This window comes from Camelus bactrianus, chromosome 36 (assembly GCF_048773025.1).
Source record: "Camelus bactrianus isolate YW-2024 breed Bactrian camel chromosome 36, ASM4877302v1, whole genome shotgun sequence".
Lineage (NCBI taxonomy): Eukaryota > Metazoa > Chordata > Mammalia > Artiodactyla > Camelidae > Camelus > Camelus bactrianus.
This window is the reverse complement of record NC_133574.1, coordinates 5252165-5280072: the sequence shown is the minus strand read 5'-3', so window position 1 is coordinate 5280072 and position 27908 is coordinate 5252165. Positions and strand designations below refer to the sequence as shown.

The following is a 27908-nucleotide window of genomic DNA, read 5'->3' as shown; positions in this document are numbered from 1 at the left end:
TGATTTTTTAAAATAAATTTTTTATTTTTTTCGTTTTTCAGTATTATTAGGTAGAATTTTTACAGTTCAACTTCACATACACATATTGCATGTAAATACATGTATAGAGCATACTGCATTTTTTAGTTTACATATATGTACTAATTATTGTTTCTAAGAACAGATTAGAGCTTTAGATTTTTAAAATTAGTTACCAGAGGAATAAGGACATCTACAAAAGAATAAACAGAATATGGTAATCCAATCACAAAGGACAGTCAGATGTGCTTGCATATATTCAAGAAATCAAAACAATATTTAATTCATTTGTGGTCTTATTACTATTGCTATTAATTTTAGATTCCCCATAAATGAAGTCATATGGCATTTTTCTTTCTCTTTCCACCCCACTTCACTTAGAATGACAGTCTTCAGGTCCATCCATGTTGCTGCAAATGGCATCTTTTATGGCTGAGTAGTATTCCATTGTATATATGTATCACCTCGTCTTCATCCAGTCATGTGCTGATGGACATTTGTGTTGTTTACATGTTCCTTGTTCTATGTCCCTTCTGAAAACAATTACAGATTTTAAATATTTTCCACCTTAAAATCCTTCCTGAAGGAGATGTGGTAACTGGAATCAAAAACAGTTACAGCACAGGGTTGTGTGTGATGGGCCCTGGGGGCTTGGTAGAAAGGTTGGCAGAAAGGATTTCAGATTCTGATCAAATGAGTCCTCCTCTTGTAGCCCTGCTGACCGCCTCTCTCACGGCCTGCCCTATAAGTCTGACCAGTCCCTTCTGTGAATCCTACTGTATTGTGCACAAATTTTGTCCAATTGGTGTCACCCAGTAGGGACTTTAATTGAGGCACCCAAGCTCCTGTGTTGGTTTCTTCCATCAGCCCTTAACTTCCTTGGGAGCCAGGACTGTCTCATTGCCCCAAGGATCCCTAATGCCTAGTGAGATGCCTGATAAAGCTGGTAAACAGCACATGGGTCAAATGGAAAAACCTGATCAAAGATAAGGCCCTCATTTTTCAGACATGCCTACTTGAGCATATAGGGTAAAATGACATGTCTTCTTGGATTTGCTGTCAAATACTTCAACAAAGGACAAATAAAAGAACAAAAGTCTGAATAAAGGAAATATGGAAAAGTTTGTGAATTCCTTAATCTGGGTGATGGGCTGATTGTACTATACTTACTGATGTATACTTAAGTTAGTTTATAATTTTACTGTCATTAGCTGAATAGCAAGTATTAATACGTATAAATTGAAATCCTTAGAACTGACCAAACTTACCCCACACAAAATCCTTAATATGCTAGTAATTTGTCTTTCAGAAATCTTTTCCCACAAAGACAGGAAAAAAGGGAAAGGCAGATCCATGCAGTATTTCCACGTTGTCAAAAGACCAAAGGCCGATACAAAAGTAGAGATTGTAAAAAAGATAAAGAGGCTGAAATCAATGTCCGGAAAACCTAGCTAACAATCCTAAATGGCCCAACTTAACTCACCTCAACACTACTGCATCAAGAATGGGGCAAATAGCACCTAGTGGATTTTTTTTTAATAAATAAATAATGATCCAGTTCCTACTACAGGCACTAACACCAACTAGTGTACAAATCATAATTTCTACTTGATTCAAACTGCTTCTTCTATAAAATTTGAATCTTTTTATTCTTAAGACAGATTTGTGGCCTATGACCTAGTGATAAAATTTTCAACTGGCTTGTATTAAAAAAGTTCACCATAGTGAGAGTTTATTACATCAAGTATTCCTTTTTGGGAAACCCATGTGCCTTGTCACACTCTTTCATAAGATTTCCTGTGGAAAATTCAATCCTTCATTCAGGAAAAGGCTGAGCAATATATCTCATGGAAAACCTTCATAAACTGCAACACAAGAAAATGAAAATGACAGTGAGCAGCCCGTGAAGCCAGCAGACACACACAGCGCATGGCTGTGTTCCCGCCTCGACTTTCTGTAACCAGCAGGGAAAATGTGCATTTCAAGAAATAGACATAAACACTTTTCAGGACCTGAGCACACAATTTCCCTTTCAGGGTTTAGTGGGCTTCCATTTAATTCTATGAGAAATGTTTAAAACAACAGAACAACAGCTGAGATAGGGTTTAAAGTAACTTTTATGTCTTAGTGAAAATAAAGCCAACTGATAGTTATCATTTTTGCTTTATTTGATCTCACTCTCTTACTTTACCTCCCCAACCTCCTCCACAAAATGATGGTGAATATCCCCTCCTGGGTCAGAAGGCTAAGTAGAAAGTACCAATCAAAAGGAGGTGTGCTTTGTTGTTTTATTTTTCAAAACAAACAAGTTTCATTCATGTGATATAATAATTAAGATCAGAAACAAAGTCTACTCAATAAATGGTAGACAACACATGTCATCATAGCTGCTCATCAGGTTTGGCCCCACGTTACACACTTTTACATGGACATGTGCCATGTGCTGTCATGGAAAACGGTGAGTGGGGACAGGGCCTCTGCTCTCACAGGGCACACAGCCTGGTGGTGGAGGCGGTGTTCAATCATTGCCCCTTTTTTTTTAATGTACTTACAAATTATGGGAAATGCTATTTAAAAAGAACAAAATGAGTCAATGAAAGTGAAAAATACAAGGACAGTATTTAGGCTGAGGGAAGACAGGGAACCTCTTTGAAGAGCTGACACTCCACTGAGACCCAAAGGACAACTCTGGTGCTGCAGGTGAAGGGCAGGGACACACTGAAAAAGGGCTGATATCCAGAATATACCAAAATCTCTTTAAACTCAACAAGAAGGATGAACAACCTGATTAAAAAATGAGCAAAATGCCTGAACACACACCTCATCAAAGAAGAAATCTAGATGCCAAAGAAGTCTATGGAAAGATGCTCCACAGCATCTGTCATCAAGGGGCAGCAGACTGAAACAGCGAGGTACCACTGCACACCTGTCAGAACTGCCAAAACGCAGAACACTGACAGCACCGAATGCTGGTGAGGATGTGGAGCGTCAGGAATTCTCATGCATTGCTGTTGGGAATGTAAAATGTTCCAGATATTTTGGAAGACGGTCTGGGAATATTTTACAAAACTAAACGTACACCTAACATATGATCCGGCAACTGTGCTCCTTGGTGTTTACTCTACGAAATGGAAACTTGTGTCCACACACAAATCTGCATACAGATGTTAATAGCAGCTTTTTTCGTAATCACTGGAAATCAGAAGCAACTAAGCTGTTCTTCAGTAGGTGAATGGATTAACTGTGGTCCAGCCAGAAAATGGACTATTATTTGGTGCTAAAATGAAATGAGTTATCAAGGCACGGAAAGACATGGAGGAACCTTAAATGCTTATTACTAAGTGAAAGAAGCCAATCTGTGAAGGTTCTGCAACTGTCTGATTCCAACTGTATGGTGTTCTGGGATAGGGAAAACCACAGAGACTAAAAGATTAGTGGCTGTCAGAGTCTAGAGGGGAAGGAGCAATGAATGAGGTGCAGCACGGAGCATTTTAAGGTCACTAAGACACACTACTCTGTATGATGCTGTGACGGTGGATACATGTCATTGCACATCTGTCCAAACCCACAGAGTGCACACCACCAAGTGTAAATCCTAGTGTCAAGTCTGGGCTCTGGGTGATGATGACGTGTCAGTGCAGGTTCACCCATTGTCGCAAATGCACGCTCTGGTGCAGGCGTCAATAGTGAGGAGGCTGTGGGGACAAACTGCAGTTCATACACCGAATCCAGCCCCAGCCACCGCTGTTAATAATGCTCTGTAGGTGTGTGGACTGTCCGGCTGCTCTGACGTCTGAACAGCAGAGCTGAGCAGCTGCAACAGAGATCAGGAGGTTTGCAGACCCTGAAATACTTACTCCCAATACCTTGACAGAAAAATTCTGCTGAGCCCTGTTCTAAACGAATCAGAATTCACACTGATGAGACAGGACAGCAGGGCCCAAACCAGGCATGGTTAATGGGACTGAAGCAATGTTTTAGTTCCAACACCTTTGCTGAAGTCCTGCAGGTCCAGCGACAGACTGTAGCCAGGAAGCGTCTGCACAAGGAGTCGGTAGCAGGCCTTCCCACCAGGCTCCGGGATGCTGGGGGCCTCGCGCTGCAAGGGGGCCACCCGCTTGAAGAAGGCGGACTTGCAGTGGAAGCCGATCAACTCATAGAGCTCGGAGAGGATGCTGCACTGCTGAATTCTCTCCTCGGAATGCTGAAGCACAGGGAGAAAAGCAACAAGCATCTGAACGAAACATGTAAGTGAAAAAAGAAACAAAAAATTTTCCCTTAAAACAGAGACCCAATGACACAGGAAGGAAGAGGAAGGCTGACTTCGTGCACTGATGGGACCGGATGCAGAAACGCAGGGAAGCAGCGCTGTGCAGATGCTCCAGGCCCCCTCTGGGCCCCACCTCTCTGCGTTCCACCTCTCCTTTTACTAGAAAGGCCCGTATTCCCTGAAACAGAGGAATCTGCTACCTAAACATGGGACACAGAGAAGGGAAAGAGGAAAAGGAAGGGAAAGTAAAGGAACAACAGTTCATCTAGACCCTAGGGTTTGGGCGGGACTTTCACCAAACACACATCTTCTCAAAGCACAGAGCACACACTGAGAGGCTGACAGAGTGACTGCGACTTCTGCTCCTTAAACACCAGCTACCTGCCAGCACACGCTGTGCCCCTTACTGAATTATTACAATCATCTCAGAAACTATTACTACCCCGGCTCACAGGCAAGGAAATCTGAAACTCGGTGAGGAATTATTATCATCCTGGACAAAGTCCCACGGCCCAGAAGTGTCAGAGCCTCCGGCAGACCTTGGACTAAAATGCTCCTCATCACCACGGGCCCTGAGCCTCAGGCTGAGGCCACGTCAGGTCTGCATGGGCCCAAAGCATGAGTCTGTGGGACAGGGAGTGGTCCCACTCGAAGTGCCAGGCCCAGGCCCTCAGGAACCTATGAAATGAAACCAAATCCCCAAACTCATTTCCAACGCACTGCCCTGTCCGGGAGGACTGCTCGGCACATCTGGCTTATCACCTGTGCACAGGCTGTGCAAGGGGCCCAGACATTGACGTGACGTCCCCATGGAAGTGGCTCGGAGACCGCTTCATCACAGGACAGACTCTCCCGGCTTCCAACGTTAACTCTCCATTCCATTTCCAACTGGAAAGTAAGTTTAGACTTGTTTTCCTCTCCAGAAACAAAGAGAGTGGTAACATCAGCGGGAAACTCAAGACTGAGGAAGAGTCTCCTGGCCATCTGGAAGGATAGGTCGGGGAGGGAACAGAGACAGGGATCAGAAAGACCCGTGTTCCAGTCCAAAGTCTGCACGTCACTCACTTTGACAGTTTCCTTATTAATACAGGTGATAAAATCTAATTATGATTGTTGGGAAAACTAAATGAAATAACGTATGCCACTAGCATAGGTGTAAAATCCTCCATAAGTGTTCCAGAAATGGACGTGACCGTGGTTAGATACTGTCTGCCAAGTCTTGGGTGCTAAGCTCACATCAGCAAGCCAGAGATGTGCCAGAGAATGCCTCAACAGCCAGCAGCCTTCTCCAACTTGGAAACTCACAGTGTCCGAAGAACAGGCAGTGGTGGATGCTTTGGGACACTCTGGAGGTAGCACTCCAGTGATGACTTTAAAAAGCTGGAGAGAATTTAGGGGACCATACAGTTCAAATACAGAAAACTCATTCCATGTCTACAAATATTCATCTCGAGCCATGATGATTCAGAGAGGAAATACATATTCAAACGTACATCATTTTCCCAAATAAGTACATCTAAACAATTTGGAAAGAATGTAACTTTCTTCTCTAGATCACACAGCGGGGATTACAAGGTTTGTACTGAAAGCCCTATGTGTAAATCATCTGCAAACTTAACTGGGTCCACTATCAGTCATCACCATTCAAAGGGAAGGATGGAAAAGAACAAAGCCAAGCTAATACGCTCCGGTACTTTGTTGGGTTACGATGTCACAGAGGAGACGGACAGGTCATCAAGGAACCACTCTGCCGTGATCACGGAGCCGGGGAACGGGGTGGGCGGCAAGATGTATGACGCAGCCGTAGCTGTGCCCGCGCTTCTAGGCAGGTACCCAGTCACTCCGACAAGGTGTCAAAAGTGTATGCCCAAGTCCTTATCACCTGTCGTGTATTAAAGAGAAATGGAAACCTATAAACGGCCAATACCCTCGGTGGGCACACTGTCCAAAGAGCAAAGTCACAGTTTGACAACTGGCCATCTCGGTTCCCTGGGATTCATTCTTGGAGAACCTTAGAAGCCACTCCTCTGTCCTCAAGAAGTGCTGCCTACTTGTCCGATCTTTGGCTCAGGGATACAGCACGTTCACGTGGACTTTAATGTCTGCACAGATTTGACTGTCTTTCTCCAGGTTCACTTGTCCATTCTGAAGAGGCCTGAGTTAAGTCCAAATTCCATAAGATCAATTCCGTCCAGTGACAACGAGTCTGCAATTACAAACCAATTGAACAGGACCGTCCTCAGCTAAAAATGTCACCCACCCTTCACTGTTTTCTTAATCTCCTCTCCTGGCTAATTGCAACAGACTAACACCACCCTCCACCAAGTTCCCCAACTATGTCAAATAGAAAGTAAGGTCCATAAAAGAGGAGACAACTCCATAGTCACCTCTGAATTCCTAGCATATATTAATGTCAATAAATAGAACTATGATTATGGCTTCTTTCCTTTAAAACCTTTCTGGTTATTTAAATGAGACCATGGAAGGGAGGTGTTTGGGTCCAGTATCTTGATCCAGAAGACTCTGGAGACCTTTTTCGGAATGGCTGCCCACTGATTCATTCAAAACACAACTTCTCTTTCCGGGAGGAGCTGTGATTTTCTGCCAGGAATTTGTTGTCACTCTCATGCCAGAACAGATTTAAACTAAATACTTACATTGGATATGTTATTTTTCCCCCGCTTCCAAAAAAATTGACTTTCCTTACTTCCTTGCCTTGAGGAATGCTTTTTTACTTTTCTTTCTAATTCACCCTTTTATAAAGCAGGATTCTCAGGATGTGCTTGGCCTTACATAAGAACAGCCATCCAACTCCCAGTGTGAGAGGCCTGGGGCTCACCTCCTGCCCTCCTGTCAAGGCAACTGAAACTCAGTTCAGGAGCCAACCGGCCCCCCAGGGATTCTAAGGCTCGCGAATCTCCCAGAATCCTTGCTTTCAGGTTTGTCTTGGCTTCTGAGGATTTCCCCTCACTTTCTTGACAATTAGCTGTGCAGCTTGAAAGATGAGGAAGGAAGGTCTTTTTTCTTAATCAGCATTTTAAGGAACTTATGTAATGAAGGTTTTCAAGAGTTTCTAGAACCCTCCATTGTCGAGACAGAAAACACAATAGATATTTTCTAAATTTAGCTATCATGTGCATTTTTTCTTTGCTTTTGTTTTCTTAACTGCTAACAGACATTTTTTAATTAAAAAATAAAATAAGGCCCCAAATAGGATAGAACATTGAAGAGGAAACAAAATTAAAGGGAAAAGACAGAAAAATGATAAGTACACTACAAAGTTAATAGAAAACATACACTATGGATCAGATCAGCAATTCTCAGTAACAGCTAATTGAAACCTGACCATGAGGTAAAATGTCTCTCCTGTCAGGAGACGGCCAACAGAAAAGAGAATTAAATCAACAAACTAAAATTCTAAGTCTGGTGAGGTAGAGAAGTCTACCAGCTAAATGTGTTTTCTTCTGGAAAAGAGGGAGGCTCACAAGATCTTTCTGTGGAGCCTGAGACCAGGTGAGGACGGTGAAGTGAGCTCTGTAAGTACCCAATTAGCAAAGTGAGTGATGAATAAAGAGACGTGAGCTTTGATGACAGAGAAGATACTACTATTCACTTGTCCTGTAAGTATGTCTTCACGTTCAATGATCAATACCTCGGCATCCTCAGGGATTGAGATTATAGGAAAATGCACAGCCTGGGCCCAGACCTCCTCTTTGAGCTCGTGACACTGCACTTAGATGTCTCAAGGGCACCTCCAACTCCACCTGCAAAGAGCTGACTTCACGGTTCTCCTCCCATAGCCGTCGTGCCCAGGGCCCTTGGCTGGGGAGCAAGGTCTCTCTGCCTCTCCCAGTTCAGGCCCATCACTCACGGATGTGACTGGACCCCTCCTTCAGGGCCCAATTTCCTCAGTCAACGAGTCCCACCACCCACACCTCACCTACCAGGTTCTCACTGGCACTTCCTCAGCACTGACTCTGTGCTGGGGACCACGCTGCACACTGCGCACACGTAATCTCACTGGATCTCCACAGCAGTCCTGGGAAGTCGGTATATCACTGCTTCAATTAATAAGATAAATTGTTTCACTTCCTTGAGTGTGTCATCCAAAGTGACACGGCTACTGAGCCACAAACCTGGGACTGAAAACCACTTGAAAACTGAACACTGCTACACCTCGCAGCCACCCTACTCTGACTCATCACATCACCTCCTGCAGAGCCTTCTAAATGTTTCTAAGCATCCTACAAGACAAAAGTGATCTACGAGAGCACCCCACTCCCCTACTTAAAATCTGACAATGATGTTCCACATCCCTTAGGAGAAAGCCCCACCAGGCCTGAGCACAGCCCAACGGCCCGGCATCCACGTTCCCAGCACGGCCGCGCCGCCTCACCCAGCACGCAGCCCTACACGTGCCGTGTCCAGGACAGGGATGCTGACTCCGTACAACCCGGGGCTCGTCTCACTCAAACAATGATCACCCTCTTCAGTGCTGACTCTCAGAAAAATGTTTTCTCTGGATGAATCAATATCTTTTTCCTTACAACTTCCCATCATTGATAATGAGCTCCCCCCAAAAGAGAGAAGACCTAATCCTCAGACTCCTTATCTGTAAAGTGCGAATAACAAGGAAATATGAGAGGTTTTAAGCAAAATAATATTCATGTGAGGCTGAGGGACAATTCCCAACATACACAATATGTGCTTACTTAATATTAATAAAATAGATTCCATTCTAGCAACTTTAAATCAATGCTTTATGGCTTTGTCCAAAAGACTACCGACAAACTATTGGACGAACCCCTTTGAGCAGATCCGCCCAAGCGTACTGGGATAGGTAAGCCTTGACTCCAGTTACAGCTGCAGCCACCCAGCACTACGGGGCGGGGGCAGTTTGCTCAAACTCTTACATGTTGTTTGAGCATTTAGTTGTAGTTATTGAATAAAGAGAGCTATTATATAGTCAAAGCTCCTGAAACATAAATCTTCAAAGATTGATGCAAATTAGGTTTCAAGTACAACATTCTCACTAGAAATTATTTGAAAATTATAGTCTTAGCTTCTCCACACATCAAAAGGGCATGTTCTTAATGTATTTGACTATATACACTGAGAGGATTGTTTAAAAGAAACTAAGATGAAGCCATCCTGAATAAGCTTTCAGTATAATCTGCACAAAGCCCCACCCAAGGGTCTCACTTCTCACTTCCACATAGGTGTTCAGGTAGCTTAACCTGGGACTTGGTTTCTTATGACATGGGGGTGGGAAGAATTGTGGATAGATTTATGTAGCAAATATAAATCTAGGGTATTTGCTGTGTAGGAATCCTAGAAATAAATAAATTGATATATAGTCCCACCCTTAGGAAGCTCAGCCTTTCCAATTACAACAGCATTAAAAATAAAATGAGTGATACATTTAACAAAATTTTACAAGATTTGCACATTGAACATTTTGAAGTATCACCAAAAAAAATTTAAAAGATCTACATATATGGAAGGCATCCCATGTTCATGGAATGGTAGGCAATATTGTTAAAAATGTTAAGACTCCCCAAAGTGATCTACAAATTTAATGGAATCCCTATCAAAATTCCAGCTGACTTCTTTGCAAAAATTGAAAAACTGATGCCAAAATTCATGTGGAAGTGCAAGGGACCCAGGTCAGCCAAAACAATCTTGAAAAAGAAGAGCAAAGTTGGAGGACTCACTCAAAGGTTACTACAAATCTATAGTACTCAAGTCATTATGGCACTGGCATAAGTTTGGATGCATAAATCTATGAGACAAAATAAAAAATCCAGGGGGGAAACTTACATTTACAGTCATTTTTCCAGAAATGTGCAAACAACACTCCATTAAAAGAATAGTCTATTCAACAAATGGTGCAGAGACACCTGGGTATCTGAAGGCAAAAGAATGAATCTGGAATCTGGACCCCCATATTTTATATAACAAATAAAATATTAATTCAAAATGGATCATAGACAGAAACGTAAAAAATAAATGTATAAACTTTCTAAAAGAAGACATAGTTTAAATCTTTGTGGTCCTAGGATAGGCTATGGCTTCCTAGATACAATACCAAGAGCACAAGTGAAAAAAAAGAAAGATAAAATGGACTTCATGAAAATTAAAACCATTTGTTACAAAGGACATCATCAAGAAAGTGAAATGAAAGGGGAAGGGGGTAGCTCAAGTGATAGAGTGCGTGCTTAGCAATAAAAATAAAATGAATAAATCTAATTACCTCCCCTAGAAAGAAATTGTTTTAATGTTTAAAAAAAGTAAAGTGAAACGACAATCTGCAGAATAGGAGAAAAATTTTGTAAAGCATATATCTAATAAGAGACTAGTATCCAGGATATAAAACAAATGCTTACAACTGACCAATACAAAGAAAATTGACCCAATTTTTAAATATGCCAAGCATTTAAATAGATACACAATTGGCCAATAAGCATATGAAAAGATGCTCAGCATCACTAGCGAAATCAACATCAAAATGAGATCTGATTTTACACTCACTAGGATGGTTATAATTAAAACATGGACAATAACATGTGTCGGTCAGGAGGCAAAGAAATGGGAACCCTCAATACGCAGCCGTTGGAAAGGGGCAATGGTGCAGCTTCTTTGGAAAAGCCTGGTGTTTCCTCAAAAGGTTAGAGTTATATGGCACAGCAATTCCACTCCTACATATAGAGCCATCCCTCAGTATCCTTGGGGGGTTCATTTCAGGAAACCCCCACCCTGGATACCATAATCCAAGGATGTTTGAGTCACTTTACAATCAGCCATCTGGATCCATGAAGTGGAAACTACAGATATGGCGGGCCAACTGTACAGCCAACAGAATGAAAATATATTCTCACAAAAACTTGCACATCAATATTCATGGCAGTATCATTCAGAGTAGCCAAAGGTTACAAACAATATCCATCCATCAATGAACGGATAAACAAAATTACCAAGAATAGTCCCACAAACTTTTGGTCATTGAATCTTTGACAAAGGAGGTGAGAACGTACAATGGAGTAAAGACAGCCTCTTCAGCAAATGGTGTAGGGAAAACTGGGTAGCTGCATGTAAATCAATGAAGTTAGACTACTCCCTCACAGCATACACAAAAATAAATTAAAAATGGCTTAAAGACTTAAACATGTAGACAAGACACTATAAACCTCTTAGAAGAAAACATAGGCAAAACATCTGACATACATCTCAAAAATGTTTTCCTAGAGCAGTCTACTCAAGCAATAGAAATACAAGCAAAATAATACAAGTGGGATCTAATTAAACTTACAAGCTTTTGCACAGAAAAGGAAACAAAAAGCAAAACAAAAAGACAATCTATGGAATGGGAGAAAATAGTTGCAATAAATGAAACTGACAAGGGCTTAATTCCCAGAATATGTAAACAGCTTTTACACTTAATAAGAAAGAAAAACAAACAATTCAATTCAAAAATGGGCAGAAGTCCTAAAGAAACATTTCTCCAATGAAGACAATGGCCAATAGTCACATGAAAAAAATGCTCAATATCATTATCAGAGAAATGCAAATCAAAACTGCAATCAAGTCTCACCTATCACCAGTCAGAATAGCCATCATTCAGAAGTTAACAGACAGTATATGCTGGAGAGGCTGCGGAGAATTGGGAACCCTCCTACACTGTGGTGGGAATGCAGTTTGGTGGAGCCATTGTGGAAAACTGTATAGAGGTTCCTCAAAAGACAAAAAATTGACCTCCCATATGACCCAGCAATCCCACTCCTGGATATATATCCAGAAGGATCCGTAATTCAAAAAGACACTTTCACCCAAATGTTCACAGCATCACTATTTACAATAGCAAGACATGGAAACAACCTAAATGTCCACTGAAAGATGACTGGATAAAGAGACTGTAGTATATTTCTCCAATAGACTACTATTCAGCTATAAAATAATAATAAACTAATGCCATTTGCAGCAACATGAATGGATCTGGAGAATATCATTCTAAGAGAAGTAAGCCAGAAAGAGAAAGAAAAATACCATATGAGATCACTCACATGTGGAATCTAAAAAAAAAAAAAAAATCAAAAAACAAAGACACAAAAAGATAAACTTATCTACAGAACAGAAACAGACACAGAGACATAGAAACCAAACTATGGTTACCAGAGGGGAGAGGGTGTGGGAAGGAATAAATTGGGAGTTCAAGATTTGCAGATACTGAGTATGTATAGAATATACCGCAAGTTTATACTGTATAGCACAGGAGAATATATTTAATATCTTATAGTAACTTATGTTTAAAAAGAATATGAAAATGAATACAGGTATGTTCCTATATAACTGAAGCGTTGTGCTGTACACAAGAAACTGACACAACATTATAAACTGACTAGACTTCAATGAAAATATTTTTAAATAGACCAATAATGAAAAAAAAGAAAAAGGATATTATGAAACCAAAAGAATAAAGTACTGATTCAGGCTACAGTATGGATGAACCTTTAAACTTTATGCTAAAATAAGCCAAACACAAAAGGACAAATAGTGCCCTTTTAGGTGAACTGTATCTAAGCGTTTACTGTACTACTCCTGTAAATTTTCCGGAGGTTTGAAGTCTATCAATATCAAAATAAAATGTATTATTCATTAAAAACATAAAAGGATTCCTCACAGGAGGGCTTTATTATTAAATGCAGAAGTGCAAGTAAAGCTCCTGGAACAACACTTTGCACGTCCACAGACAGTCACTGCTGTCACTGCCACTCAGAGGGTTGTGCCAGCGCTGATGAGGGCTGCCTCCACTAGCTGCCCTGCAGAGAGGTGTGAGAGCCTGGGCTCTGACAGGCAGGGTGACTGTGACCCTGGGTCAGACACAGCCATGCCCCAGACTCTGCAATAACCAACTTTCTTATACAAACTCCTCCATGTAACATAAACACGCTACAGGGATGTAACTTACAACACAGGGAATACAGCCAATGTTTACAGTAACTATAAATGGAGCATCTATTGTACACCTGAAACATATCATATTTTAAATCAGCTATATCTTTGTAAAAAATTAAAAAATAATTTAAAAATGTTATCACTTTAATATTCAATTCTGTTTTTAAGTAACTACTAAACAGCTTAGAATGTATAAAAGCATTTAAGTGTGATGTTTGTTTACATATTTATTTACTTTCAGCCTCCTGCTAAAAGAGAAATTAAACAATTTTTTTAAACACACCTTAACAACCATAACAACAAAAAGGCAAAACTGAGAGTGAAGAGAAATTGGAGATTCAATACTTAAATGAAACCAGGGGGAGGTAAGTCATAAAAATGGATTCGCTGGAGTCAGGGCAAGTGTTAAAGGCCGACTAGAAATTCAGCTGTAAGATTCTTGGCAGCTAAAGGAAAAAGAAAAGATCATGGGGGGGTGGTAGAGCGTGTGCTTAGCATGCACGGGGTCCCGGATTCAAGCCCCAGGGCCTCCACTAACAGATAAATACACCTAATATTACCTACACCCCCAAATAAAGCCGCAAAGAAAAGAAAAAGAGAAATTTCTTTCCAAAAAAAAAAAAAAACCCTGATATTAAATTTGGATTAAATACTTAAAAAAAAAAGAGAAATATAGAAAAGATGAGTGACACTTTGAAGGAAAAGCCCAGCTGGGCTAACGAGCTAAGTCACAAATCTAAGTGTGATAAGTGTCGGTTTACTGATCTAAGTTTGCTGGGCTAACTCGTAAATCTGAAGTTTAGTGTCAGTTTACTGGGCTAATAAGCTTACTCGTAAATCCAAGGTCAACAATTGTCAGTAAAGTGATCTGTTCCAAATTGATAAGCTCCAGTGTACTGATTCCTTGCTTTTTGTTGTTTAAGCCTTATTGGCTAATAGCCCCATACTTGTAATTAACCCTATAGAACCTCAGGTGCAGGTCTTGGAGGTGCTCAGAGCTTCGGAACAGAAGACCCTCTGAGCCCGCCGGCATAATAAATCTCAGTGCTTGTTTCTTGGCTGGCCTGTTGTTTCCGTAACAACACAAGCTATAATGCCCGTGAGATAAATCTGTGATGGCTGATGGCAGGTCCTCATGTCTCACGTGGGAAAATCTGAAACATCCTTCTCACCACTCAGAGTCATCATAAGCCCACCCTACACCTCCTGCTGTTAAATGCAGGAGCACAGGCAGGGCCCGGCCTTTGCTCTCTCTGTGTCATCACAGTGAGACAGGATGGAAGGGGGCAGGGCACAGCCATTCAAGGAAGGCTACAGCAATTAACATCAAAATGGTGAAGGATTCAACCCCCAGTAGGCCTAGAGGCTCAGGATGAAGAGATTTAACTTCTAGCAGAGCTTGAGCTTCATTATACACCCATTGTAATAGTAACATGGTGAATAACATGCCCCAGGCACCATGGCAGTCCCAAGGCTAGCCACAAAAGGTCACAGGGTGGGAAATGGCCAACTCCCTGGGAATCCCAGCCCCTTGCCCTTAGGCAGGTCCTTCTACATATTAGCATATGAAACCACCAAGCCCATGAAAACCAGCAACACAGCGCCACCTCACGGTCACCACTCTCTCTCCCTCTTCAGAGAAGGCCCACACTCTGTCTGTGGAGTGTGTACTTTCTTTTAATCTGAGCATCCAACCCCCGCACCTCGTGGCCTTTCTCTTGCCTTTCAATGTGTCTCTGTGAATAAATCTACCTTTACTCAACACTGGCTTCCTCTTGAATCCTTTACTGCACGAAGCAGAGGAACAACATCTAGCGGGGCACATCCCAGGGGCTCAACAAAAGCCTGGGACACAGCCCTTCTCATGCCTCACGTTTTTTTTCTTGTATCAACAGGACTGGGTTGTGAATGGAGCTCTGAGGCCCCAGTTAAGGGACAAAAGCAGCCCCCAGGGCTCGAATTGGCGGGCAGCCTCTTCCCCAGCAGGGGCCTTGGGGTCTGCCCGGTTCTCTGTGTTTCTCTGTTGTGCTGACTCCCCAGCCACAGAGCGTTCTCCCTAAGCCTGTCCCCACAAAACCCTTCTCTCCAAAATACAAGCACATCATGTCACACTCCTCTTGTTCAACCAGGAAATGTTCAGCCCACTTTTTCCTTCCCCAGTAAAAACCTAACTGTTTTCCCTCCCATCCCACCTCTTCTTTCTTTGTGAGAACCCTGCTCTCCACACACCATCCTGAACGCAGGTGCCCTGCTGGCTGGGACCGAGATGTTTCAGTCTCACACAGCCTGCGTCCTTTCACTTTCCCCTTGTTACCTTAAAAAAGCCTTTCCTGAGTCACCCACAAATCTGATTCTGAACTTCATAAAGTGCTGAGGTTGCCGTCACTGTGTGCACACCTCCCAGGTTTTGACTAAGTTTCCTTCGCAAGATCTTCATTAAGGAGCTGCATCAAGAATTTGAAAGAGGCTATTCTTACATCTGAGTGGAGGAGCCTGCAAAAAATTTAAATGGCTTTGAAGAGAGAGTTAACCAGGGACTGAGGCCGCATGTCCCAGTCAACAGTGTCATGAGGCAAAATGTTCTTCAAAGGCTCAGAGTGGCTTCTGAATGCAGAGTCGGCAGGGAGAAGGTGACCGCAGTGAGTGGGGTGAGTGACACAGGGTACGCTCCCCCAGCTGGGGAAGAATTGGATTTTTTTCTAGTTTTCCAAACAATTTCTTACTACCTTTTTCTCTTATTGTCACATACCATTTCCTACTAATTAAGAATATCAATGTCAGTCATTTGGGCCGCTTGGGAGAAGCAACACGATGCCATTCACAGGGCTGGGACATGACAGCCACACCAGTCTAGGTTGAAAGACCAGTGGGGGTATTTCCAAGGTGATCACGGGCATGCAGCAAACTCCCCAGGTTCAATTACCTCATCTCAAAAGTGGGGCAATAAAACTACCAAGAAAAGTGCGTGATGATTATGGAAGACATCTGTTTACTAGGTAAGTGCCCGTGACAGCTGCAGCTTAATGGGGAATGAGTATGACCAATGAGGCCCTGTCTACCTGGCCACACGCTCCCTGCCTTCCTGCCTTGGTGCAGCAGCAGAGTTTGTTTAGCTGAGATGAACGCCCCCAGAGCAGCCCCGACGGGAAAGCTCACAGCTCTGCATGGCGAGATGTGTTCCTTTCCTTCTCAGAGCTGATCACAGTTTGCTGTCATCTGTTTTTATGTTTATCCCTTTTGTAACTGCCTCTCCTCCTGAGTTTTTGCTCAAGCAGCACAGGGCCAGGTGTGTCTTGCGGCCTGCCAGATATTCTGGGCTGGGAACCAACAGACCACACATCTGGCTCTGGTGCTGAACGGAGAGGGCATAAGGCCCTGGGGCCCATGCTGAACCGAGGCCCATGCACCCAAAATTATGGTCTGACTTTGGGCAAATTACACAGTCTTCTTTACCCTGAGATTCCTCATCTGTCCATGAAAATAACTGCCCATGGCACACAGAGTTACCAAGATTAAAGGAAATCACCAAATTCACAACCTATTCAAGGGGCCACCAGTGCATCCTCAACAGACAAATGCTGCCTTTACGGCTCTGACACACGCCAAGCGGGGCTGCCACACACAGTGAACACTGCTAAGTGCCAGTGTGTTAAGTGCTTCATGTGGGCTACAATACTCTTTAGAACTTACAACAACCCCTGGAAGAAACGAATATTATCATGCCCATTTCACAGATTCACCAACAGGTTAAGAGAGGTTACATTCTAGTCCAAGGCCGTATGGTGAGGAAATGGCAATTTAAACCGGAATCTGGGCCCAGGCCTAGGCTCCATCTCTCTCCCATCCACCTGACCACTTGCCTATGAATTCCACCTGTCCAATACACAAGTTTGCAGGCGGCCAGCTCTTAAATGCAATGTGTGCCACCGTTTGACAATGTTGGTTAATTACCATAAACTGTTCTCAGAAACCCAGTGGAGACGTCCCGAGTGTGTTCAAGTTGAAAGACACTGGGTTCAGGGCTGAGTGGTTAGGTAAGAGGTTGGTCTAATGTTTTTCTCAATTTGGTTACCTCCATTGAATTTTTCAGGATAAAAGTAAAACTCTTATGAGGAACCTTTCAACTCCAAAAATGGGACCCTCCTCCTGGCTGGTAACAGCTTTCTCTGGTGACAGAGAATCTTGCAGGAGTGGTAGAGGCAAAGACTTCATGCCATAGAGTTGTCCCTGAGGGAAATCTTACTAGCAAATTTATTCTGAGAAACCGACCTTATAATGGGGAATAGATCTTTCAAAAAAAATAAAAAACAGAAAAGAAAAGAAAAAGAAATGACAGACTGCCAGCCTCCAACTATTACCCCAGCCAGGTTTATGTACGTACAAAACTTACAGCATTAATTGGGAATTAGAAAAAAAAAAAAAAAAAACTCACTCTGAAAGTAACTAACCATGTCTGATAAAAACATTTTTTTGAAATTCTGAACTTATAAAAACAAAATCCCCGTTAGGGGGAACTTGGATTTCTCTTCCTGTGTCCTTGAAATGTAAATGTTTTATATTTCTCTGGGAGTTTTAAGAGTGTTTTTGTATGTATATATATGTTTAGTTTTTTTTTTAAAGGAAACCTTGGACTCTACCATACAAAATGTTCAAATATTGTGTACATATGGTAGCCACGCAAATAAATTGGGATTCTAAGCAATTCTTTGATTGTACCAATTGTCAGATATTTTGCCATCTTAAACTTTGTTTCATCAGCCTGGACCACAAAGGCCTTTAGCTTTTGGAGAGTAAACCTTTGAATTTTATTTAGGCAACACCCCCACTCTCATGTGGAAGAGCCTCTTCATCTTATTGGTTTAAAATCACTATATATATATATTATATATGTTATATATATATATATATATATAAATTGATGGCCATATGATGGATCCTTTAATTTGGAAAAACTTTTAAATTGGTGAAAGTTGAAAGAGATCTCATTATAAACAGCTGTTTTATTGGTACCTATTAAAATCAATCTTAAAGGTAGAAAAATATATTTAATGGTTAACCTAAGAACTTAGTGAAAAAAATAAAACTGGTTTGAAAAGCTACATTTGTGTTTTTCCTTTCCGATAAATGGTTCTAGAGATGCTAATAAAAACTTAGAATAATTAATGTTAATTAGGTTGAATAACTGGAAAAAGGATTGTTAAAATGTCAAAAAAAAAAAAAAAGATAAGGGGCTTATACCAAGTGGATAAATATTTTTATATGGTTATTTTGAATGAGATAAATAAAATGGACATTTTTGGATTTAGGTACAAGGTTTTGATACTACACTACATAAAGTAAAAAAAAGGGCCAAAGAGTTCACCTACTGCCCCCCAACATTAAAGTTCAAACAAGTCCGTTTTATTTGCCACAGTTTAAAATATATGTATATATAGACTGAAATACTTGATCAATGATTGGGACAACAGACCAATTAATCAAATTAAAAATTGAGAAGGGTCTAAGCTCTTTGGCTGAAACTTGGGCATCCTAGAGACTTTTCTATAAAATTAGATACAATGCACAAAAAAAAAAAAAAAAAAAGGCTTCTGGCACTCCTTCTAGAAATAAGAATTATTGATTAAAACATAAATATAAAAATTAAAGGTATAAGATTTAAGAAAATTGAGATAAAAGTTTGTAAAATTGATATATTTAAATGGTCTTTATATACAACTTTTGCTTCATTATGTTGTGGGATAGATCTGTTTCAATGGAAAAACGCTTCCTCTTCTTGGTATTATAAGGCTGGGCACAAATCTGTCCCTCAGAAAATATTAATTGAACAAAGTAAAAGAAACCAATAGAGTTACATGAGCCGTCCAGTATAACGTAAAACTAAAAACTAATATTCAGTGGCTAATAAAAAAATATAATAAGAGGTTTACCCTGGGTTTAACTTATAACTCAAGGAAAAGAGACCTTACTAAATGCCTTATGCAAGCTTTGGAAAACATGATAAAGTAAACCTTAAAGTGTTAAAACACGGAATTCTTTGTTTACAGCTCTTCTCACTGATAAAAAAATGCCAATTAAGGAGATAAAATTGGGTCTGGGTGACAGAGCAGTTCTCTGGGGAATTGGAAGAGTGTGTCTTTGTCTTGCAGATCAGAAATGTATATACAGCAAACAGTGACCTAGGACTGAGCCTAATTAGCTCAATGAAATAAAACTTAAGGCCAAGAAATTTTTGGCATTTTAGAACTCAGAACTCTGACGGGTCCTTCAGACTTTGTCAAGAAATTTTAAATGTCTGTTTCATAAATAGTAAGCCTTAGTGATTTGAGCAAGCAAATTCACTTTACTCCAACTATTATTATACCTATCTTATAAGTAAGTTTTAAAGTGAAGCTATGAGATCTCTAGCTTTTGTCTGTTTATAAGACTGCGTACACATTATAGATGTGAGATATTTCTACAGCTAAAAAAAAATCAAAGTCAAAGAGATCTGCTTAATTGATGTAAAACATAAGAGCTTAAAAATTAAGTATTTTTAAAATAAAAACTGAACAAATTGACTTTCAGCGTCATGTGAACTGGAAAATATTCAATATTAAGATAAAATTTGATATTGTTTAGTTTAAGAATATTCTAATTAATATAGACATCTTTAAAGTCATCAATATTAAGTATAATACCTTTACTGTACCTAGGTTTAATGAAAGTCAAATAAGATCCTGTTATATCTGTTGCAGATTTGTCAAGAAAAAAAAAACAGTAATGTGGTGTGGTAAAATTTTAAGTAAATTAAATGCAAATGAGATGAGAGCTTTGGGTAAATTTTTAAAATATATTTTTAAAATGTATGCTTAAGATAATCTCTAAATGTTTGGTATCTTTAAATTCTAGAGTTGTGCTAAATTAAGTCAAATGATAGGATTTTATTAAATAGCTATGCCATATTCAGATAAAATAAGATTGAAATATGAATTACTTAACATGTAACTTCCTCTTACAGAGAAAATAAAGGTGTTTAGAAATACTAATAAATGAATGATGCCACCCTGAAATAGTCTCTATTATTAAGGGAATGATCTCAGTATCTTAGGAAAGTAAGATAAATGTGTAAAGGAAGATATAAGAATGGAATTATATTTTGTTAATGAAAAATAGTGAATTTCTCCTGAAGCTGGTTACTTCTGAATGGAAGAGAAAATAAGGGACACACTAATATGAGTATAGAAAGCTATGGAATGCTTGCGGAAGAGGAACCCTGAGGAAAGTGTTTCAGAAGTGGTCGGAATTGGCTAAGTTTAGAATCAACTTGGGCAAAGTAAATGAATCTTAAAGTAAGCAAGTACAAGACTAGATTTGGTTCTCTCGCTGTTAAGAGGAAAAAATTTTCTTAAAATGTTAATCCACCTTCAGTAACAGATTGTAAAACTTCTTATACCACTTAACTGATCTGTTCTGCCATTACCTTTGACGCATTTTCTTGTTAATGAATTAGTACTACGTTACAGTGATCTATATGTTTATCTGACCAAGTGTTCTGAAATCTTTTAACAAGCTCCCCAAATATCAATTTCTAATTAAAGTTCTTTTAATCTCCAGTTAAGTTTGGGATGCTACAGAGGGCCCCTGAAACATCCCAAAGAGAGATTTTAATCTAGTAAATTTCATTTGGCATGTTAAATAACACGGTATTGTCAAATGAATAATAAATCTTCTAAGGTTATATTGTATGAGAAAATATTATTAATATAGATATTGTAGAAATTATATGGACTCCCTAAAATTCTGGTATATCTGAAATGTTACCAGTGATAATTCTGGGTATAATGACCAGGTTTCTTTATCGATTATAGTGTAACGGTGTTTAACCATGATTTTAAATCTTTTGTCATTTATAGACAGTTAATGGTTGTCTTCTGATGGTTTTGCAAAATGCTTGCTCTTCAAGGAAATTTACTGATTTCTAATAAATTTCAAACTATAACAGTGAACTAAACTGGGTAAGAAATTTTAAAGTTCCAATGAAAACTGTGATTAAAAGAATTAGTTACATGGGACTGAGTAAACTGGTGAATATGGTTATAATTTTTTATTTTGTTTAAAATACTACTGGCCTTTAACCTGTTTCCCAGACATAAAGAATCTCTTCTCTTTAAGCTAGTTATGATTCACAGCAATTTGATAAATTATACCTATGTAATCAGACTTGGAACAGTTATCTTTTCTCTCTATCTGATCCCTCAATCGACTAAAAACTCTTAGGTCCCCAGTGGCTCTATCAGACAAATGAGGAAGATCAACTCCTAACAGATATAGGAATCTCAAGGTATTTTAAGGATTTTAAAGAGAAAAGAATTTACCTAAATCTGTAAGGCAGAAATCCATGACAAGCCCTTGACGGGGCTTTCCTGGCCTTAGCAAACCTTATTAACATTCTACCCTGAGACTCCTAATTAAAAGTTCCAACACAGCCAATTTAAAAAAGCCTATATGATCAAATAATCAGACAACTTGTAAACATATTAATCTTGACATGGCTTTATTTGAGAAAAATGAGGATAACTTTAGAGAGAAAAAATATTATATTTTAGTGGATATTAAATTCTAGTTTTGTTAATTGATGTCCGTATTTACTAAGTCACTTCCCACATCATTCCTTGCTGTTATGTCACATTGCTGTACAGTTTAACTGAATTATTAATAGGATACTCTAGCTTTGTTTCTGAAGCTCAGTAATGTATCCTTGGGTAAAGTTCCAATGCCCCATGACCTGCAGCCAGGGGATTATACAAACTGGAACAGGCATGACTTAAAGAACTGTCTCCAACCTGAATGGAAGGACCCTTTATCAGGTACTCTTAAATAGACCATACACACCAAAGCTGAAGGAAATGGACTTTCGTGTTCATTTCTTATCAGAAATAGCCCCTGCAGTGCACTGGCCTATAGAGCACTGCTCACCTTAAAACAATGCCCAAATGGAGAAAAAGCTACCAGGCCAGGATGAGAAGACGATATCTGAAGTAGACAGCTGACCCAAGACACCGGACCAGGCCTGCATAACAATTACTGTGATAATTTCTCCTACCTTTGATTATGAACTACTCCAATTGTTAAGTTTATGGTAAATTACCTATGTCTAGTACTTCTGTGTTACCTTGGTGGGTTTCCCTACTCCAAGGCTCTAACTAGATAGCCCTCAGAAACGTTATTCTAAAAAGAAATTATAGTTCTGTTTAGGCCACTGTTGATCTTACAAGGTGGGAGACCTCACCTGGCCAATTAATACCTGCTCTGACCCTGACCATAAATAAGAAATTTTTCATAAGATCACTCAAACTCAATCAGAAACACAAGCAAAATTTTAACCCCAAAATACAACTTCTCGACTATTAAATTCTTACTCGTGACTTTATTAACGTTACTAGCTGTATTACTTATATCCTGTCTATTTTATAAAATTGTCTGTGACATTTCCCAAAGTGTAACTAGGCCTACAAAATTGATGATGGCTAAACATCTTGAAGAAATAGATAAAATTTATAACCCTGAATAAAGTAATTGTAATAGTGTGATTCTAGGTATGGGAATGAGCAATGAAGGATAAACACTTCCTGGATCATAACAAACTAGTAAGACAGGTGATCCAGAGAATTTTTAGTATCAACAGGGACTGAAAAAAAAAACTAACACCTTGAATGGCAACTCAGAAGATTCTTCACCTGAACTAGGATTGAGCCATCCTAGCACCATGGGACAAAATTGGTCATGAAATGTCTCTCAAAATATTGGCAGAATTTAGGACCAAGGGGGAGCACTGTGAATGAAAATACTGCAAACATGTCAGTAAACAAAGAATGCTGAAACCAAGTCATCAGCGGCTGCTGCCACTCCCCAGCGAGTGCATGCCTGCAGCCCAGCCTCTCAGCCACTCACAGAGGTGCCCTCTGAGTGGACTCAGAGTAAGAAAGGACAGGATACTGGCCCTAGATACCTAGGTACTTGCCAAAGGAATGAATTCAATGACACAAATGTTTTCTTCCTCCCATACATAGAAAAGCACTAAATACTTGATCTTGAGATATCTGGTTTTCTTTAGATAACAAGCAATATTTTATTGTTCCAACTACCTGGTTTTTCTTGTAAAACTTCTATATATCCTAGCTCCTCCCCTACCTCTTGGGAGCAGTCCCTCAGAGTGATCTGAGAGGTTACCATCCCATCTCGAGTCCTTCAGCCAAATAAAACATAACTCTTAACATTTAGGCTGAACGTTTATTTCAATGAAGTCCCAGAATAGACACAACTCATCAATTCTGTAATGGAACACACTGGATCAGTAAACAAAAGCCTGTTTTAGTCTGGAAAAACTACGGTTTCCTCTTTCTTCCTGTCATTATACAATCCCACCAGAACTCATTAATTTGCTGTCTGCTCATCTGGCAACCAAACTCAGAGAAGAGTCAACTCAGCAGAGTGCTGTACTCGGGAGAACACCCCGCAGCAGCACTGCAGGCTACCTGCCCTCCCACATGCTCTGCTGACCCTTGGTGTCCTCCGTGACGACCAGGACAACAGAGCTGTTCCCAACAGCTGCGAAGTCCCACACGTTAAATAAATCATTTTATTTTATATGATATTTTACGTATATACCCACCTCTGAAAACAGCTTTGCCAGAAGCCCAAATCTTCAGCATCAATCTGCAAAGGAAAATCCGGTCCGCAAGGGAAAACAAGACTTAAGACGAAGCTAAGGCGTCCAAAGTCCTCTCCACGACCTAAGGCCTCCAAAGTCCCCTGCAGGACCTTCAACCAAACTGCCTGCAGGCCTGCAGCTGCAGGCGGCAACATGTCTGCTTTTAAAGCAACCCCTTCCTGCCCTCGGGCGCTACACTGTCTCTCTACGCCCTCCCATCTCAGGGTAAGAGCAGCCGCTGCAGAACCTCACAGGTCAGCACTGACAGGACTGGACAAAGAGGATCAGAGCTAAACTAAGCCTTCTGATGACACGAGCTTGTCACTCTGTCACTTTACAGATGAAGATATATATATAGAGAGGCGGGGTGATCTTGCTCAAAGTCACAGAGCTAATAAGTGGCAAAGTTTATAACTCTGCTCCTCCCTCCGGCGTGACGCCCCATCTGGGACGCCCACAGGTTTCTCTCGTGCCTGCCTGACCAGTCCTTTACTGTCACTCATAAAACACCACAGGGTCTGACCCTAGCCTACCTTTTCAGCATCTTTTCCCTGCAGTCTCACAGGAACAAGGCGGTTCGGGCCACTGTATGACTTCCAGCTCCCAGAAGCCTCCGTGCTCAGGCTGGTCTTGCCTGTGCATCCGGCCCCCTGCTCAGAGGCTCTTCCTCCCCTGCAGGAACACGTTCCCACTCTCCGCATGACACCCCCTCAGGGAAGCCCTCTTCTCGCCCTCAGCATGGCAGGTGTCCCAGGCCACATCCCGAGCTGCCCCATTAGGACTGCGGGTGCCCAGGTCTGCTAGTCAGACCAGGAGCCTCAGACCCAGGGATTATGCCCGGGTCACCCTGCAAACCTACTGCCCGCCTCGCAGCCCCCAGCCAGCAGGTCACCAGGAAGTCACAGCAAGTGCCCCACCCAATCCCGAAGTCTCTTCATTTGCCAGCACTGCTGATGACTGGTCTCCAACCTTTGGTCAGTTTCACACAAAACAGCAGCTTCCACTGTGAAGCAGGGGGTTTTCTCTTCTGCTCCCAATCCTTACTGGAAACATCAAGGGAAATGAAAAGGCCGTTTCTCAACCCTTTTCTGAGGACACCCTCCCACCCACAATACTCACATGCTCAAGAGCTTGGGTCCACGTGGTTTCGTTTCCCTTATGCTAAGCGGCTCAAAACACGGCGGGATTCTTTCTCTTTTGAGGGTATTTGTACTCAGTTTATCGGCTTTAATCTGTTTTTGTCTCTCTCTTCAATATCCTTAAAAGTTGCCACTTCTTATTCCCTTCAGCAGCCTCCCTCCCAACATCTAGTCTAGGAAATCAGCTGTGATGAGGGGCCCGGGGGCAGTCACAGAAGATGCAACTAAGGCACAGAGAGGTGACATAATTTGCCCGAGAAGATCAGCTTCAAGCCCCAACACTGTGTGTCACGTCCCTCTGTTTAACTCTTATGCTAAGCAAGCTAACTTTTTGTAGATTATGGTTATAAACAGATGAGGTATCAAAATACATACAAGCACACACATCAACTATAAGATATTCATTAACTCCACTATTTTGTTTCTATTTATTTTATTTCTATTAAAAAATTAAGAACATCTGCAGTCAATATAGCAAAAAGTTACAGGGCTTTAAATCCAGAATATAGAGGTGTTAAGTGTGTCATTGCTCACAATTATTTGTATGTTCACAAGACAAAATGATTTGAAGGTCTCTCTTCCCTCCCCCTACTCACTACTGGCTCTCATCTGAGCTCCCAGACAACACATCTAACAGCCTTTCACTTTACCCACAGCTGAACTCATCAGATTTTCCCCAGAACTCCCTCTACAGCTTTCCCTCCTCAGAGCACAGCAGGACCATCATTTACCTCATTAATCCACCCAGAAACCTGTTCCTTACTCCATCCTACCTTCAAAGACAGCATTCATCCTTTCATTTTTACCATCTAAACATGCCTTCACTCTGTTCGCTTTTACCCACTGACCATCCCACCGCTCAAGTGGAAGCCACCAACATTGCCCACCTAGACTCACGAGTCTCCCAAGTGGCCCCAAAGCCACTCTCTCCTACTTGAGACAAATGGGATTGTGTCACTCCCACGCTTTTAGGATTGTTTTCAAACGCACTGTTCTTAGAAGAAACTCCAAGTTCTTCACCTGATGAAGGTTTTTGCCATCAAAATGTCAGCTCAGGGAGGGCAGGACACGCCCTCTCCCCTAGGACCCGCCCTCTGGCAGAGCATCAGCTTGGAAGGACCTGCTGAGCTACACCAGCCTGTATTCTAACCATGGTCTTGAGTTCTTAGCAAACTGCTTCAATTATCCATACAAATCCAAGGTAGATTAGAAAGATTTTAGATGTTGAGCTAGACTATTGATTTGGGGATTTTGCACTAGCAACCTGCAAGTACATGTTCTAATGATTCTGTCTTCTAAAAACCACACCCAGGTTTAAGTAGTACTTGTGGAATATCTTCGGAGTAAAAGGGACTGTACTTTAACAGACTTTATGTTTTATAACATGAACAACCCGGACAGGGTCACAAGTGGAACTGCCTCACAAGTGACAGAAGACAGGTGACATGCATATAGCAACAGGCCACAAAGATGGTAAGAGCAAAGTTGTTTCTCCAACCCCCCAAAAATTTTTGAAAGAACCAAAAACTCTGAATTTTGAAAGTAAAATACTATCATATAAAGAAATAAAATAATCCTCTTCATCAGAGTTTCAAGATCTGACTCCAGAATTTTCAGCAGGCCATACTGAATCCTAGCACGGAAAAATCAGATGGACTAGTGGTGAGTAAGTTCCAGGAAAACTGCAGTAATTCCTCCACTTGTAAGAGGACATAAACTCACCTGTCGAAGGTGAATGTAAACCGCATTCTGGAGAAATTCGGAAGCTCCCAGGCTCCGCTTCTGGATGGCAAGGACATGGACAGCTTCGAAGCATGCTTCTAACTCAGTCACCAGCATTCTTACACTGCAGGGGGAAACGGAGGCCCTCAGTCAAGAGCAGAGGTTTTCCTGTAGTGTCTCGCAGGCCGCGCCTCGGGGACTCAGTGCCCTGCAGCAGCCCGGCCCCAGGCGAGGACCCGCAGCGTGGCCCCCCAAAGCAGGAGTGGCACTGTGCTTGAGAAAGCCCATCCCTGATGGGGGCAAGAGTGGCTGGTGGGTTTGAGTGAACATATAAATTCCCATAGAAATATGCCTGCATTCATTCAAGTGATACAAGCAACAGTAGCAGGCTATTTAACAAAATTTCAACTGTCAGTGGAAATTTACCATTCCTTTCCACTTGTCCCCTGCACTCTGAGACAGGCTTAGGCTCTCTCACACCGGCAGCTCTGATGCAATAGTTGTGAAGTCGTTTTACTTTGCTGCAAGTGTCCTCGCTCCCCGTGTGGCTGTGACTGTCGTCTCTTAACACAGTCAGATTTCTTCCTGAATCTCTCCCTGCGTTCCTTGCTCCTGCTCCTCAGATCCTAAGATAAAGGGCAAGTGAACACACATGACCAGAAAAGGCACCGTGGACTTGAATGAAGTCCTCAGTGATCCCCTAGGTGAGTGCTGCCCACCCCTTACCTTCGATTCTCAAGGTTCTGCCCAGGGTGACATCCAGACAGGAGAGCGTCCTGGGCCAATTAAAAGCTGTGTGACTTGGGCCCTGGGACAGGTGCAGGAGCTGGTTCCAGAGCCGTGCCCCTCCCCACCTCTGCTCCCCTCTCTCCCAAGGACCCACTGCCAAGCCCCCAGGTTCCCTGATATTCCGTCCTTCTCTTCTAATCTAATCCAAGCCCTTTTCCTCTTCCTTTATTCCCTAATTATCACCAGCTGAAGTGGTTTTTCAGTCACAGTATCTGAAAAAATTTCCGGCAGCTAAAAAAGAGGTTTCCAGAGGTCAATGCCCATATGCTGGTTCCTGAAGAGAGCCCCTGGTTATGGGGTCCCTCACCAACACCCATGGGGCATCAGA

At 41.4% G+C, this 27908-nt stretch overlaps 1 protein-coding gene across 1 annotated transcript; it reads right to left on the bottom strand.

Moving 5' to 3' along the window:
- LOC141576070 (trafficking protein particle complex subunit 9-like) lies at nucleotides 1–27687 on the bottom strand. The gene is made up of 3 exons (XM_074358555.1): nucleotides 27218–27687; nucleotides 26792–26915; nucleotides 1–4222 (listed from the first exon to the last, which is right to left on the bottom strand). Exons 2-3 carry the CDS (start codon nucleotides 26906–26908, stop codon nucleotides 3974–3976), a joined length of 366 nt encoding a protein of 121 aa, XP_074214656.1. The 5' UTR covers nucleotides 26909–26915; nucleotides 27218–27687; the 3' UTR covers nucleotides 1–3973.
- Nucleotides 27688–27908: the final 221 nt, after the last annotated feature.

What these genes read in the sequence shown, in the direction of transcription:
- LOC141576070 (XM_074358555.1), bottom strand. Translation starts at nt 26,908, where the DNA reads ATGCTGGTGACTGAGTTAGAAGCATGCTTCGAAGCTGTCCATGTCCTT. An exon ending in TTTACATTCACCTTCGACAG is followed by an intron (nt 4,223 to 26,791) that starts GTGAGTTTATGT and finishes CCTGTGCTTCAG; the next exon opens with CATTCCGAGGAGAGAATTCA.